Genomic DNA, 13754 nt, shown 5'->3' on the forward strand with positions numbered 1-13754 from the left:
GTACTGTTCCCATATATGGTGTTTTCCCATGTATGGTGCTGTGCCCGTGTATGGGTCTGTGCCCATGTATGGGTCTGTGCCCATGTATGGGTCTGTGCCCATGTACGGTGCTCTACCTATTTATGACGCTGTGTGTGTGTGTGGATGGTACTGTGCCTGTGTATGGTGCTGTGTCTATATAAACAATGAAAGGACCATGGATTTCACTAGTAATATTCTGTCAGCCCCAAAGACATGAATGGCTGCTGCTTCATTCAAGCAGAGGACACAGGACCACATTATGGTGATCCGTGGGTTCCTGGTGTAAACAAAAGAGGACCATGACCATTTCATTCTGCTGATGCTAGAGTTCACATAGAACTACCGATGTAGCGAGGAATGGCGCTGTTATGGCACAACTGAATACGACTCAGCTGATTACAGGACAGGAATGGCGAGTCAGCAATCTGCACAACTATCTACTATATTGCTCTCAGCACATTCTTCTGATAATAAAATCCTTTGTCTCAATCGTGGAAGGCTGCTGTTTATCCGGTTTGACAAACTATTGTTATGAACCATTCAGTACATTTGCGGAAGGATTCAGATGATATATTTAAGAAGAAGAGTTATTCTACATTATTATATTGACCCATATTCTAGTCTAAAACTATAGACTGGATTTGTGTAAATACAAAGTGCTACATAAATTTTAGCCGAAAAATCACAGTAAATATTTTAATGGAATAATCACCTGACTGTATGGAGTACTGGATATTTGCATTAAGTCCTTGGTCCTTATCTGTAGCACGTACTTGAAGAACCTCAGTTCCAGCACTCCATGAGTCTGAAACGCTTCCTTCATATACAGATCTAATGAAGTGAGGTGAATGGTCATTAATGTCTTCTACCTGAATGGTGACTCTTACAAAATCTCGCTTTGTTTGAGCTCCCTGATCTCGTACCTAGAAGAGAAAAAAAATGAGCAAATAAGTTCACTTATAACACATTTGTCATGGTCAATGATTCTCTGGTAAGGTATGTTGGAGATCCGAGCCTTACTCATGGGTTTTACAATTGCCCTTAGTGCTCCACAGCCAAACTTGGATTGAGTTGCACAATGATCACCGTGAGTTTTAAAAATAATCGGCCTATACCCTTGCCTTCTTTGATGGTCTTATAATGTCCTGTTCCCCATTGTCTACTGTCTTTCATTTCTTTTTGTATGCTTATCACCTCCAAAGCCCCTTTTATAGTGGGCCTCCTCAGATGTCTACTTAGAAGCTTCTACCCTGGTTGTCATACCCATAGCCTATTTTCCAATGTGTAGGAAACTTTTTACACTCAAAAATACCTGCTGACACCCATGAAATAATATTTGTGCCATGTTTCGTGGTGGAGAACACACAATCTACAATAAAGGACTCAAAGGTCTAGCAGAAGAAGGTAACCCCATTTGGAACCAATCACTTGCCACTAGAGTCTACTTTTTGTGGGTTAACATACGAAGAACTGATTAGATCTGACTTATGATATGTCTTGTATGTGCAATGCATCTTCTGTATCGATGGAGAATGGGCCCTCAGAATCATCTGGTGGGCAGAGGAACCCCAGTCCAATGCTGTTTCTGTAATACAATCTAGCTGGTTGGTTTATGAACAACTGTAGAACCTACCATAACTGTGAGAATGTGAATTGGCATTGACTCAAAGTCCATTGTCTCTGTGATGTACAAGGCACCGGATTTGGAGTCCATCCTGAACATTTTGGAACTTCTTGGGTCTGCACCACCTTGTATAGTGTAAACCAGGCTGGTCCTGCTGTCTTCATCGGTTGCGTTAACGCTCAATACTTTGGTTCCCAACTGCACATCCTCCAGAACATGAACTGTGTAGTGATCCTGTACAAACTTTGGACGGTGGTGATTAACCGGGAGAACATTGATGTGAACCTATAAAGGAGGTATAGATAATAAACCAAGGCCCTCCAATAATATATACAGGAAATCAATAATTCACCTGTCAACTAATGCATTCCCGACTATTCATAACATAAATGAGTACGTAATCAATTGCTGATTCACTAACCTTAACTGAAATGATCTGAAGAGTAATAATTATGTTAATTACAAGGATGATGACATACTTCATCCATTATTCAATTGTTTAGAAGAAGTCGCCAAGTGTTCATGTAGGGCTTGGCCAGAACCATGCATCAGTGAAGGTGAGAGTATAATGAGAGCATACACCATACAATGCAAAATTGTGAATGATGACTATTGACGAATAGCTCTGGAATTTGCATTGGTCCATCACATTTCCAACTGGGGCTATTACTACAGCCACATCTGCTACAGATTTCCAAATTTGCGCCTTCCAATGCATGATCATTGCTATGGAAGAGCGAATTGGCTTAATCCAAGGCCGTAAGGACCGGGCCACCCATATTATTATATGACTGCTGGTTTTAAGGATTTACACCAGTTCTACAGGATGTATGGTCCTCAAAAAGGTTCTGCAACCTCATTGTCAGGCATGCATGAATTTGTGGTTGGAAGATGATCTTAGGTTGGTAACTGCATATTAAAATGAAATATTGCAACATAAACCATCTCGACGTTGAAATGTTCAGTAGATGTTAATCCACAGACTGTATCCAACTAGATAAAAATGACATCATGAAAAATTACCTGGGTGCTTATTGAACGGGAGCCATCTGTAACCTGTACAGTGAGGTTGTAGAATGATTTTCTGCTTGACTGCAAAGGTCGAGCAATGACCAAACCGCTTGTGCTCTTGTCGATGTCAAAGTCTAGGTCATCGTTGCCACCTTGGGACAAAAATTGGAAATAACTCTGAGCTCCATGTAATCTCAAAAATGTTAGTTGGCTTCATTGCTCCTAGATATAAATCATACAACTACTGTATATAGTAAGGGGTTGAAAGGGTAAACTTTACCTGTAATATTAAACCAACACTGACTGTACATCGGCTCTGTACTGATCAGCCCCAACATGTGGTTCACGGGATCGCTCTCCATGACTGTGAAGGCAAACTGCAGGTCATCGAATGCCAGAGATTCATCTGAAGGTCCGGGATTTTTGATCCATTGGATGTGAAGTCTCACAGTGGAAGATCGAGAGGGATTACCCCCATCTGTAGCTTTTACCTAGACAAATGACCAGAAATATTCAAATTTGAAGCTTTGAATCTCTATATTCTACTGTAATTGCGGGGAAAATAAAGAGCTCAAATCTAGGAAGCTGGAAAATTAATTAAAATAGAACACAAACTCCATGGTTTCCTAATTTTGGACAACCCTTCTAGCAAATAAATGCATCAACAGCTAAAAAGTATTATATCCCCTTAGTAGGATAGGCAATGTTTTTGGCTGTATTTTAGCAAAAATTATACCAAAAATTTATGGTTGACCACCGACTTATGAAGATTCCCTAACTTACCGTTAGTATGTTATACTCTCCAGCTGGAAATGAAGCAGCGGAGGAAATGACACCAGTGTTGGGATCCATAATAAATTTTTCATCGTTTTGTTCCATGATACTATATGTCACTTGGCCATTGTTCCCTTTGTCCCGGTCCAGAGCTATAAGTCTGTAGATGGGAGAAGGTCCGGTGGAGGCAACATGTTCTGGAAGTTGTACAGTGAACAGTTTCTGGGAGAATGTTGGAGTATTGTCATTCACGTCTAAGATTTGTATTACAACACGAGAGACAGACTGAAGAAGAGGCGACCCGTTATCTGACACTGTGACCTATGGGAAAGGCAACATATACCATGAAATCTGAGCCTAAAAGATGCCAAAATCTAAGCAAATCATATTTGAGGTTCTACCTCGAGAATGTGTTCTTCACGATTTTCTCGGTCCAGCTGTTTCTCAGTGGTAGAAATCAAACCTAAAGAAGGAGGGACATTTAATAAATGTATTCTAAACTTTATGCAGTGCTTGAAGTTGGGTGAATTACTTAAAATATCAAATGCTGTTAATAAAGTCTTGATAAGAGAGTAGCCTCCAACTTGTGTCTCTCCAGTTGTTGTGAAACTACAATTCCACATATTTTTGTACTTTCATGGTAAGAGTGCCATAGGTTGAACATCATAGCACGAAGATATGATACATCTAATTGAAATTTTGTTGGCTCCTTAGAAACAGACTACAAGATGCCACTTTGTAGTCTGTTGCCAAGGAGACAAAGAATTGTGCTAGATTAAAGGGAACCTTAACATTGATGGCCGCCTATCCTTAGGATAGGTCATCAATGTCTGATTGGGTGGGTGCAACAACCGACACTCCTGCCGATCAGCTGTTCCTGGTGTCGTCGGAGGTTAGAACTGCTCAGATAAAGAGCTGCACATCACAGCTCCGTCAACTGAGTAGTGACCACTGTCGGGTACAGCACATCCACCTGTTATTCAAATCAATAGGGGGTCGACTATTCTGTCGACAGAAAAACAGTTCTGGCTGCTGCTGACACCGAGAATAGCTGATTGTCAGGGGTGCCAGGAACCACACCCCCACCGATCAGATATTGATGACCTAGCCTCAGGATAGGCCATCAATGTTAAAGTCCAAGACTACCTCTTTAATAAAACATCACTGCTATCTTCAAAAAACAGCACAACATCTGTATATGAGGTGTGCCTGCTATTAATTTTTACCTGCACTGAACTGAACAAGGCCAAGCTGCAATACCAAAAACAACCTGTGGAGAAGTGTGGTGCTGTTTTTGGAAAAAATAGGTTTTTCTAATCGTGGACACCTGCTTTACGGAAACTGAAGTTGAAATGGCATGTGGCACACTGGAAAGATTAATATTAGCTCAAAATACTCTTTACAATAATGCCGATCTACTATTTCACAGCCTACACTGTCACACTGTTGCTTTACCTTACCAAAAATCAGTTTTCCCTCCCTAAATGATCTCTCCAATTTATCAAAAGCAGCATCTACAGCAATGCCTCCACGCTGTGCCAGTCATTACACTGGTTGCCCTTTCACTAGAAAATGAAATTTAAACTTCACACTAAAGCTGACTGACTATCGTAGATTTTTCCCAATAATAGGGCAGTATAAGCAGGTAGTCAATCACCTGATGAACGAGCAAAACACTTGTTCGTTGGGTGAAATGATTTTTAAACATGACGTGTGCTGCAGAGAACAATGGCGGTTTAGGTGTACAGAATGATCTATTATTGACCATTCTGTGCACAAGGGAAATGTGGTCTGTTCTAAACATTCTATTAAACAAGCACCAATTAAAAAACCAGTAGCTGATCAGCATTCATTTAATAATCAGTTCGGTTGTTGAAAGCTCTCCGCCGTAACGTACTCACACTTATGTCTACCACTCTATCCAGGCTCTATGTTCCATCAACAATTTACTACTAAGATCCTCCGTAATCTGAACATTAAACACTCATCTATAAAATAAGCACTTCTACACTTGGAGTCACCCCAATTTTCTCTTGTAATATCTTGCATGTAGGACTCTCACATCTTTTGTTAAAATTCTTAAAGGGAATCTGTCATCAATTTTTTACTGCTCCAACTGAAATCAGCATGACTTAGACGCAGAGGCCATGACTCCAACAATGTATCACTAACTGGGCTGCTTGCTGCAGTTTTGATAAACGTTTTATCTGCCTCAGATCTAGCAGTTCCTGAATGCCGAGTTCTGTATAACTCTACCCACACCACAACTTTTTGTGAACACTGTGCATAGGCAGAAAGCTGCCAATCAGTGGTGGGGATGGAGTTATACAAATTTTATGAATATGGGGGACTTCCTGACAAAAGGTTTACTAATCTTCCAGTGATAATCTCTTGTTGTTAAAACAGTGATTTTGTAAAAACTACAGCTAGCAGCCAAGTAAGTTATACGTCAATGGAATCAGGGTTTCTGTCTCAGTCTACATTATGCTGCTCACAGATGAAGTGGAAAAAACCTGGTGACAGATTCTTTTTAAAGCATACTTGCTAGCTCTTTCAAATTTTTGGATACAGAAAGGGAAAAATTGAATGCCGTGCCAAAAAGTGGGCATTCCTGGGTGGGTAAGGAGGATCAGGGATGTTCCCAGGTGAGCTGGGGGTGGGACATAAATGTTCCTTTACCCCCAACAATAAAGTTATTTATATTCTCCGACAAAGCCCAAAAAATTAACTGTATATGGTACATGGTGCCCTTCTTATGAAGCATCCCCTGCCGATATTCCTCTGTTCTTTCTCTAGCTAGACCTTTGCCGCTGATGTCATAGTTGCTCCTCCATCCAAGGGAGATGGGAGAGGTAGGGGCACATGTTAGATTTTTCTAAAGCTCTTCATAGTGCTGTTTGAATATGCCAATTTTTGAAGAGTTGCTCTGGGAGCCAAAATAGAGGAAGGGTGGCAAGATCATAGAGTCATAGAATGTTAGAGTTGGAAGGGACCTACAGGGTCATCGTGTCCAACCTTCTGCTCAATGCAGGAGTCACTAAACCATCTCAGACACATCTGTCCAGCCTCTGTTTGAAGACCTCCATTGGTGGAGTTGATGGTGGTTGTGCACCTCAATGTTATTGCTCCTCGATCGGGAAGTACCGGTCGTCTTTAAGTCTTTGCACGCCGCCGTTCTTCGTACATTACCGAGTCTTGAAAGGACCCAGCTGTGTGGGAGGGGAGCATTGTGCCTACAGCCATAGTGAATAGCTGCTCGGCATTGTTAGCGCGAAGCTCGTGTTGGGACAGGCAGGAGGAGGATCAGCTGGGGCATTGTTATTTGTTAAGCAGAACCTTTCACCAGAGGTTGTTGCGTTGTTTATCTGTGTGAATGAAAGCCAGGAATTTTAGGGTTTAACCTACTTCAGACAGGAGAGGCTACCAATGCCAACGTGAAAAAAAAGGTTCCCCATGGTATATTGTTTACTCTTACAAATAAAGAATCTGTAGGTGCTGGGTGCAGACAAGCAGAAAATAGCTTTGCCTAACCCCAAATTTTCTTCTTCACAAAGGAACCATCAAAAATGTTGGCACCGATCCGCCGTAGGTTGTACACTTTATATATTGTGTGAAGCCATTTACTCAGCGCAGCTGGGTATGCTAAGCATGCAACCTCTTGTCTACTCCGGCATCCTTTTACGAGTTTTCCATTGAGTTGGGTTACAGTAAACATCTGCGTTTAGGGCTGGTGGTGATGGGGCTTCTATTAGGATAGTCATAGGTGTAAAGGCATTTATCAGTACATAGCATCTGCTACCCAAGGTTAATAGCACTAGATCAAAAGGTAGAAACAAGGTTCCCACTAAAAACTATGGAGACCCTGGTGCGGACATTATCTCTCATCTTCGAATTTATTTTTTTACAGTAATACAGTTTTTTTTTTTGTACCGTTGCATCAAAAAATTGCATTAAACCAGCATAGTAACATTTTTATTTGATTGGGGTCTAGGAGATAATGTTTCTCCTTATGGCCTATAAGTCTCCTGACACTGGAGAAACATTAGCCCTTAGAGCCCAGTCAGAGGCCTTTTGTACATTCAAATCAGATCTCTTGTTTAACACTGAGGAGGGGCAACATCCTGAAACACGTTTCTGCAAATTGAGACTTTGGTTTGGCTTTGATCCAAGGCTCGTTAAAAGGTCTCCTTTCCTAACAGCTCGTAAAGGCATGAGATGGATGTCGGATCTAGCGGTGGGACCAGCACATATTGGACATTTATGGCATGTCTTGTTGACTTACACCTTTTTTATAAACTTATCATGTTCTGGACTTGATGTTGAATGTGTTTTCTAGCCTCAAACTTGCTTATGAAAGAAAATGTGTAATTGTAAAATTATCTACTGCTTAAATGTAATTTTTTTTAATTTAAAATTTAAATTAAAAAAATAAATATTTAGGTTAAAAAAAAGTCTTGCAATTCTCACAGTGGCCAATAGACCTAATATTAGACCCCTACTCCTGTTGGGCACTTGGATTTTCGAAGCAATAGACTGACTCAGATCCTACTGATCTGAAATGAAGTATTATCTACTGTCTATCGAGGTGTTACCTCTCTATGAAATCCTGGCAGTGATGATAATGAAGCTGCTGAAAAGTCTTTTGTCCAGAACAGAACATTTAGTATAAGGCTCAGTGACCAGTGTGAACATTTCAAGATTTCTGATTTACAGATGGACAAAATAAAGAAAAATGTAGAGCCTTATTCATCAAAGTGTTTATGCCAGAATTTTTGGTGTAAACACCTTGAAATATCGTAAAATTCTTGCAGTTGTGCAAAACTTTATCAACTTTTTCCGGTTTTATGTCAAGTTTTGCCAAAGTGAGCGAAGGTGGGGTAGGACGGGACGTGGTGAATCCCGCCTGGCAAATTCATCAAAACTTATGCCAGAAAAGTGCTCCAGTTCTTGACTGGTGTAATATTTTTGGCAGAGGCGCCAGTTGTAAGATGCGCTAACTAATTAAGTCTTAATGAATTAGCGCATCTCATTCCAGCACTCTCCTCATTAGGACTGGAGTGAAAAACGCCCACATTGGTATCATGCAAGGCTCCATAATGACCCAACTTTCAACATCATAGGTGAAAATCTTAAGAGCTTTGCCGGGTACCACACTCAGTTCAACACTCCCAAATAGGGGTTAGCTGCAATACCATACACAGCCAATAGGCAAGAGAGGCGCTACTGAGCAAAAGGAAGTATATAACATACGTTCTACACAGCAGGTGCTTATTTATTAGTCTCTCTGTCACTCTTAACTATGACCTTCCCAATCATCTAAGCTTGTGACTGTCAAGGAGATCTTTACATTACTCAACGATTTGACAACATTATCGCTAATTAAAGGGACAGATCTTCAGACAGAAGCTTAGCAGGTCACTGGTTTAATCCCACGGCAGCTCTGAGGTGTCAATATATAAAGTTCAGCTTTTGCAAATGTGATGACGGTGTCATAACTTTAAATAAATGCAATTTGGCAACGCACCGGCCAAAGTCTCCAACTGGGAAGCTGCCATCTTTTGCAGTAACGGACCCTAATTTAGTGACTGCAAGCAGCTTAAAGGGTCATGAAAGGATGGTGTATGGCAATGATTTGCCATCGCTTTATGATCGATTGAGGTCCGACCTGTGGGACCCCACGGTATATAGTCAGTCACATACATGAGCCATTAAACCAGATTTATATCCCATAAAGTGATGGCATATCACTAGATTGCAGTATTTAATCACTTTATGATCGACTGGGATCTAAAATTTGGAACCCCAGATTTTTGTAATTTTCCTTGCCCTGAGAACTGGAGCTGACTCCATTTATTTGCACAGAAGGGGGGCTGAAAAGTTTGTCATTAGTCCCTCGCCTATTTTAAAGTGTTGGCACATGCTAGTAATAAGGCATCACTTTATGAGACAAGAAAACCCCTTTTATGGCTCCATACCATTTCTGAGTGCTGCAGAGCCACAATATGGTGGTAATGTGGCCCGATCTGGTTTTTTTTACCTCCTTGTATGTGCTGAGATGCTTTAATATGCTCTCCATATGTCATAACGTTGAACGAAATGTGCCATTTTTCATCGGGATAGCAATTTTCTTTTATCGAAGTCATTGTAGAGTGAAAAAAAGTATCTATGTATATGGCGCCATAAGAAAATCATTCTAAAAGTTTCATACATATTACAGTAAAGTCTTCCCAACCCAACAATACCGTCAGAATCGGCCAACAGCCTTATGTGTATGGTGGCCTGATGAAGATGTTGGGAGAGAGAAGGATCCAACTTGTTCGATTTCCAATGGCTGATCCTTTTGTTCTCATAGACATAAGCTACTGCCGCAGCAGTCTACCAGCATCTCTCATAGAGTACACAGGATCACGTGGCCGAGCTAAACGTTCCTATGGCTGCCTAATGTGCCGGGGGCTGAAGACCAAACCTCCATCTCTACAGAACATGCACCCAACCAGATCCACTTGACTGCTCGTAATCTTTGCAATCATCACCGTGCCTAAAGGATATATCATCGATAAGATGTAGTAGGTCAGTGGTGAACCATCCCATAATAATAATAATAATATTCTTTATTTATATGGCGCCAACATATTCCGCAGCCCTTTACAGTTTAACAGTTTCAAACACAACAGTCATAAGTAACAACGTTAACAATACAATAATAAAGCACAATAAGACGACCATGCTCGTGAGAGCTTACAATCTACAATGAGGTGGGGGAGATACAAAGTACAGGTGTGTATTTAGAATGATATATTTACAATGATGGTCCAGCCATCTTCAGGGGGTGGGGGTAGATGGAGATAGTGAATGGGCTACACACACACACAAACATAAAATGACTTTGATTAGATAACGTGATAGGCCGCTCTGAACAAATGAGTTTTGAGCGAGCACCTAAAACTATGCAAGTTGTGGATGGTCCTAATATCTTGGGGTAGAGCATTCCAGAGGATTGGCGCAGCACGGGAGAAGTCTTGGAGTCGGGAGTGGGAGGTACGGATTAGTGCAGAGGGTAGTCGAAAGTCATTTGCAGAGCGCAGCAGTGGGCTAGGCCGATAGACAGAAATGAGGGAGGAGATGTAAGGGGGTGCCGCACTGTGGAGAGCTTTGTGGGTGAGAACAAGTACTTTGAATTGTATCCTGTAATGAATGGGCAGCCAGTGTAATGACTGGCGAAGTGTGGACGCGTTTGAGTAACGATTAGCTACATGGACAACCCTGGCTGCTGCATTAAGGATAGACTGGAGAGGGGAAAGTCGAGTGAGGGGGAGGCCAATTAATAGAGCGTTGCAGTAGTCTAGGTGGGAGTGGATCAGGGCGACAGTGAGAGTTTTTGTTGTTTCTATAGTGAGAAAAGGGCGGATTCTAGAGATGTTCTTTAGGTGTAAGTGGCACGAGCGGGCAACAGATTGTATGTGGGAGGTGAAGGAGAGATCGGAGTCAAACATAACACCCAGACAGCGTGCCTGCTGCCGGGGTGTTATTATGGTGCCACCCACGGAGAGGGAAATGTCAGATTTAGGGAGGTTAGCAGAAGGCGGGAGCAGAAAAAGTTAAGTTTTGGAGAGGTTGAGTTTCAGATAGAGAGCGGACATGATGTTGGAGACTGCAGACAGACAGTCAGTGGCGTTCTGTAGTACAGCGGGGGTAAGGTCAGGGGCTGACGTGTTTAGTTGTGTGTCATCAGCGTAAAGATGGTACTGAAAGCCAAATCTGCTGATGGTCTGTCCAATTGGGGCTGTGTAGAGGGAGAAGAGAAGGGGACCAAGGACTGAGCCCTGAGGTACCCTAACAGTGAGAGGAAGAGGAGACGAAGTGGAGCCAGAGAACAGGACACTAAAGGTGCGGTCAGAAAGATAGGAGGAGAACCAGGAGAGAGCAGTGTCCTTAATGCCTAGTTATTGGAGCCTAGAGAGTAGGAGAGGGTGGTCAACAGTGTCGAAAGCTGCAGAAAGGTCGAGGAGAATGAGCAGAGAGTGGTCACCGTTACATTTTGCTGTCAGAAGGTCATTGGTCACCTTGATGAGTGCAGTTTCTGTCGAATGTAGGGGGCGGAAGCCGGACTGTGAAGGGTCTAGGAGGGAGTGAGTGGAGAGGTAACGGGTAATGCGGGAGTAGATCAGGCGCTCCAAGAGTTTTGAGATGAAGGGGAGATTGGAGTCCGGTCTGTAGTTGTTTGTGCAGGATGGGTCGAGGGTGGGTTTTTTTAGTAATGGAGTAATGATAGAGTGTTTGAAGGAGGAGGGGAAAATGCCAGAGGAGAGGGAGAGATTAAAAATTGTAGTTAGGTGAGTTGTGACGACTGGAGAGAGAGACTGGAGGAGGTGTGAGGGAATGGGGTCGGTGGTGCATGTAGTCGGGCGAGAAGAGGAGAGGAGCTTGGAGACTTCTTCTTCTGTGATGGGATCGAATGTGGAGGGTGAGCCAGGGGAGATGCAGGGAGGGATGGGAGTCATTGCACTTGGTGTCTGGGAGCGGATTTCCTGACGGATATTGTCTATTTTCTCTATAAAGTGGGAAGCCAGGTCATCAACACAAATGTCTGTGATAGGGTCTTGTGCTTTTGGCCTGAGGAGGGAGTGAAAGGTGTTAAAAAGTTTCTTGGGGTTGTTGGATAGTGAGGAGATCAGGGTGGTGTAGTAGGACTGTTTGGCGAGGTGAAGGGCAGAGTTATAGGTTCTTAACATAAATTTGAAGTGTATGAAGTCTTCTGATGTGCGTGTTTTCCTCCATAAGCGTTCAGCACTCCTAGACCATCGCTGGAGAAATCGGGTTTGCGATGTGAGCCAGGGCTGTTTCACTCTGTGTTTGGAGGTTCTGAGGGTGAGGGGAGCTACTTGGTCTAGGGTGCTTCTAAGAGTGTCATTGAAGTGCTGTACAGCCAGATCAGGACAGGAAAAAGAAGAGATTGGGACAATGATGAGTGTAGGGAGTCTGAAAGTGCGTGAGGATTAATAGCATGTAGATTTCTGAAAGTGTGGTAGGTAGGAGAGTGATGGGGTGGGCGAGGAATTGTGAGTGTGAAGGATAGAAATTTGTGGTCAGAGAGGGGAAGCGGTAAGAAATAGGTCTTAGTGTCAAATGATTGGCTTCAAATTCATCTCCAAATGGGTGTCTTCTACTGGACTTTTGGGTTATCTCGCTGCGTGAAAGCCTAGGACCACTGGAGGAGCCTTTGCGGATCTGGTGGGACAGTCAAACGCTACAGGCACAGTATATATTTTCTCCTTGTAAGGCTCAGTACATGGTGCAACCTTTGTAGAGCTCCAGAGACTGAGTCTAACCCTTGTGCCAAACAAGACCCGACCTGCCGTTAGACTGCATCTTGTACAAATCCTTCAGGCTCTTGTTTCTAAAACACACATTTTACCTGCCGCCTCCCTCAATTATGTACAAATCCAGAAGTGAGAAGTGAACACAGCAGCGTTTGTCATTTTCACTCAAGTTTTTTTTCTTCTCTCCCCAAAATTGAGGTTATCTGTTGTAAAGCCGAGAAGTCAAACAATAGAGCATAGAACATCGCGGCTCATCCCTTACAATAGTCTTTGTGTCTTTCGAGCACAGAAATAGATAGAGCCTGATACTTGCTGAGGGATCAGTTATGATTATGACAGAAAAGGTGCAATTAGCGCTGCCCTCCATCCTTCCACTATCATCATTGTGTCACGTTCCTAACAGTAAACTATCACTCTCGAATCTTAGCCGCTGCTCACTTGACAAATTGCAAAGAGATTTTTGAAGCTGTAGCTGAACATGCAGTAAGAGATCACTCAAGCATTTCAGATCCTACAAAACATGTTAATATTTGGAGGCCTAGACTAGTTGGGATTGTATAAATACTAATTCCTAAAAATCATGTAATAAGGAAGGACACTGTAATCTTGTCCTACTTAAAAAAGTTGGCTAAATTCTGTAATGTTGGCAGAATCTGCCTAATATGGTTTGACCCGAGACTGTCCCCTAAAGGAAGATTTCCGAGGTAAGAAGAATTGGTCATACTGGATTCCAGCATGGCCAATAATTTGTTCCTATGGGAGATAAGCTGCTTTCAGGCATGTTTGGAATGTGAAAGGCCATCCTAATACTTTCTTCTTAACCTGCATATTCCCTCCTTGCACTTCCATTCGGTTGTGGTCTTCTTCCAGTCTTAGCTCCACTAGCAATAACTTTTCTGCCACCTAAAACCCAAGAATACTTTGCTTTGTGCTGCTGTAAAGGGAATGTGTCAGCGCAAAATGACTGTTCAAACCAAGCACAGATGCTCAGTGCACCCTTGGTG

At 42.4% G+C, this 13754-nt stretch overlaps 1 protein-coding gene across 1 annotated transcript in view; it reads right to left on the reverse strand.

Moving 5' to 3' along the window:
- Nucleotides 1-13754, reverse strand: part of FAT2 (FAT atypical cadherin 2) — a 101143-nt gene that overhangs the window by 29581 nt on the left and 57808 nt on the right. Inside the window, exons 4-9 of the mRNA XM_077266370.1 lie at nucleotides 3832-3893; nucleotides 3440-3751; nucleotides 2937-3147; nucleotides 2669-2808; nucleotides 1655-1930; nucleotides 734-944 (exon numbers count right to left, since the gene is read on the reverse strand). Of these exons, the coding sequence (XP_077122485.1) occupies nucleotides 734-944; nucleotides 1655-1930; nucleotides 2669-2808; nucleotides 2937-3147; nucleotides 3440-3751; nucleotides 3832-3893 (1212 nt within the window). The remainder of the gene's footprint in view (nucleotides 1-733; nucleotides 945-1654; nucleotides 1931-2668; nucleotides 2809-2936; nucleotides 3148-3439; nucleotides 3752-3831; nucleotides 3894-13754) is intronic.

The sequence above is a fragment of the Ranitomeya variabilis genome, chromosome 5, assembly GCF_051348905.1.
Source record: "Ranitomeya variabilis isolate aRanVar5 chromosome 5, aRanVar5.hap1, whole genome shotgun sequence".
NCBI lineage: Eukaryota > Metazoa > Chordata > Amphibia > Anura > Dendrobatidae > Ranitomeya > Ranitomeya variabilis.